A 2,656-nucleotide genomic window follows, 5' to 3' on the forward strand; every position below is an offset into this window, starting at 1 on the left:
CATGAAATCTTTCTCATAACAACATGGATCCAAAGGAGTCAGGTACAATGAAATGTGAGCAGAGGAGTTTCTGCCCCTGCTGGGCGGGATTTCAATGGCACAGGTAGGAAACAGCTGGGAACGAGGCTGGAGGAGAAGAGAACTGAAGGCATAGTGTCAAAAAGAGGGTGATTTTTAGAACCAAAGGAGGTGGAGATGGAATAGGGGGGAACATAACTCTGTGTAATTGCTGGCTTTCCAGAGCAAGCTGGTTTTTCTCCCTCCCTCCCTCCCTCCCTCCTGCTCTTGCAAGCCTGAAACCTGCTGAATAATTCATAAAGAATAGAAGCACCGAATCTTCCCAGGCTGATGCACGCACGCACCAGAGGAAGCTCCAAGACTTCAGAAGAGGAGCTAATGCTTCTGAGGCTGTTCTTCACAGGGTGCTGGGACTACTGGTATTTCCACCACTGAGGCTGCCTTCCTTCTGCTTTGCCTGCCTGCCTGCCTGCCTTTGGGCACTCATGGCTGTCTTAGATTCTCCTGGCCATCATGCCAACTTCTCACTCGGATCATGGACATCTGCAAGGGCGCATTCCTGCAAGCTCTGGCTCTTACCTTCTGCTCACTGGGCTTCCAATCACCTCCCTCAGCTCATTCTGGGATCTTGCCTGCTCACTCAGGAGACACCCGTGTCTTTCTCACATCACCTTCTGAAGAATCCCCATATGTCCCTGCCTTGACCTTTGCCAACAGCTTCTGGGATTTATCAGGTTGCAGGACTTTTTTCTCCTCATACATGCCAGTTTATCTGCCTGCCTTGGATATCACTGTCTCCACTCTCAGACACTTTGCATGCTCTGGACCTTTCCCGCATCAGCCTTTGCTCCTGTTCTGTTGCACATGGTTCAGCAGATTGATCCTGATTCCTTCATGGCTCAGCATAGCCATCTCCAGAATTGAGCAGTGACAAGGTTGGTCATGTGGGACAGCAGGATGCCCAATTCCTCCTTGTCCCGGAGTCCCAGCTCCTTGCAACTGCTGCTTTGTGAAGAAGACTCCCTGGGAACCAGGATCTCTCTGTCCCTCCTCTACTTGCTGTTGGCCGTCTCTGGAACCTTGTCCAACATCATGGTAATCTATCTAGTCTTCACCTTCAGGAAACTGCGCAGCACCAGCAACGCTTTCATTGTGAACGGTTGTATTGCTGATCTGAGCGTGTGCGGCCTTTGGATGCCCCAGGAAGCAGTGCAGGGGCTGCTACCCCCTGATTCTCCTACAGCTCACTCAGAAGGATATTGCTTGCTCCGGGTTGGGCTTGTAGGCCTTGGGCTCATTGTCTCACTGCTTTCTCATCTCTTGGTGGCGCTCAACCGGTACGTTCTCATCACCAAGCCCCCCATCACGTACCAGGCCATTTACCAGCGGAAGCACACAGCTTGGATGATTGGCTCGTCCTGGGCATTTGCCCTGCTTCTCGCCTTTGTTCCACCAGGCTTGCGGACATGGCAACCCACCCCACAGGAATCCAGAAGTGCCACCAGCAGCAACAGCCCAAACTATACAGGCTTGCTGGTCGCCTTGGCTGTCCTCAGTCAGACAGTTCTCTTGCTTCACTGCTACATGGGAATTGTGAGGAGGGTGCGGGGCAGTGTCAAACGGGTCAGTGTCCTCAATTTCCACCTGCTGCAACAGCTGCCCTTCCCGGCTGGTGCCCCAGTTCCACGCCGGGCACAGAGGCGTTTGAGCAGCGTTTCGGTTTTGCTCCTCTGCCTTGCATTTCTCCTGGCCACCCAGCCCCTGGTGTGGGTCAGCCTCTTGGGCTTTTTCTTCCAGCCCATGCCACGGGGACTACAACTAGCCAGCTGGCTGCTCTTCTGTTCTCTGCCTGCCTTCAACCCACTGCTGTATACTTGGAAGAATGAGGAATTCCGGCGCTGTGTGCGTTTAGTGCTGCGGGGAGGGGAAGCTCCAGCTGTCGCAGTGGCTGCCACAGCGGTCACGACAGCCCTTCCGACAGTGTCTCTTCCGGCTCAGGCGCCATCACAGCTGGGCACAAAAGTGGAGAGCATAGGGAGCTTAGTACTTCCATGACCTACCCAGGAAACCATGTAGGTGTCAAGTGAAAAGGTGCTGAGAGACATTTGTCTGTGCCTGAAAATGACTCACTGAAGTGCACTGCACCAGCCTCCGCTCCTTTTTAATGCTGCCCTAGAGATGCTTATCAGCTTAAATGTACTTGTATATTTGTACTGAACTGGTATCTTACTTGATGGCATTTTCCAGTGGTTTGGTGTAGTCCAGATGAAAGTATCTTATATACCTCAAAATTGCCTGTCAGTGGGTGCTTCCAGACTATGGGTTTATTTGGGTGTCAAATCTTTTTTTCCATGCCATGACACACCTGGGAGGTTACACTGGATTTGCTGCCTTCCAAATTTGCTTCATTCCATCTATGCTAGTGGGCATAACAGCTGCCAGTGGACGAGTTCATTTTATTTTTTTGCATGCGTACTTGGTGAAGTGTTCAAATATTGTTATGAAAAAGTCGACTGAATGATCCAATGATAACGTGCCCAGAAAAAATTATGCTCAGGTGCTGAATGGCAGTGGCAAGGCTGACATCTCCCTCAGAAAAGGCTGAGATTGCCCAGTGCATCGGCACAAATCACACCCA

The 2,656-nt window shown here is 51.5% G+C and overlaps 1 protein-coding gene across 1 annotated transcript; it reads left to right on the forward strand.

The window, feature by feature from the left end:
* The first annotated feature begins 975 nt into the window (after positions 1 to 975).
* On the forward strand, positions 976 to 2,073 carry GPR88 (G protein-coupled receptor 88). The gene has a single exon (XM_066624557.1). It carries the CDS (start codon positions 976 to 978, stop codon positions 2,071 to 2,073), a length of 1,098 nt encoding a protein of 365 aa, XP_066480654.1.
* Positions 2,074 to 2,656: the final 583 nt, after the last annotated feature.

Source organism: Tiliqua scincoides, chromosome 4 (assembly GCF_035046505.1).
Source record: "Tiliqua scincoides isolate rTilSci1 chromosome 4, rTilSci1.hap2, whole genome shotgun sequence".
Taxonomy (NCBI): Eukaryota; Metazoa; Chordata; class Lepidosauria; order Squamata; family Scincidae; genus Tiliqua; species Tiliqua scincoides.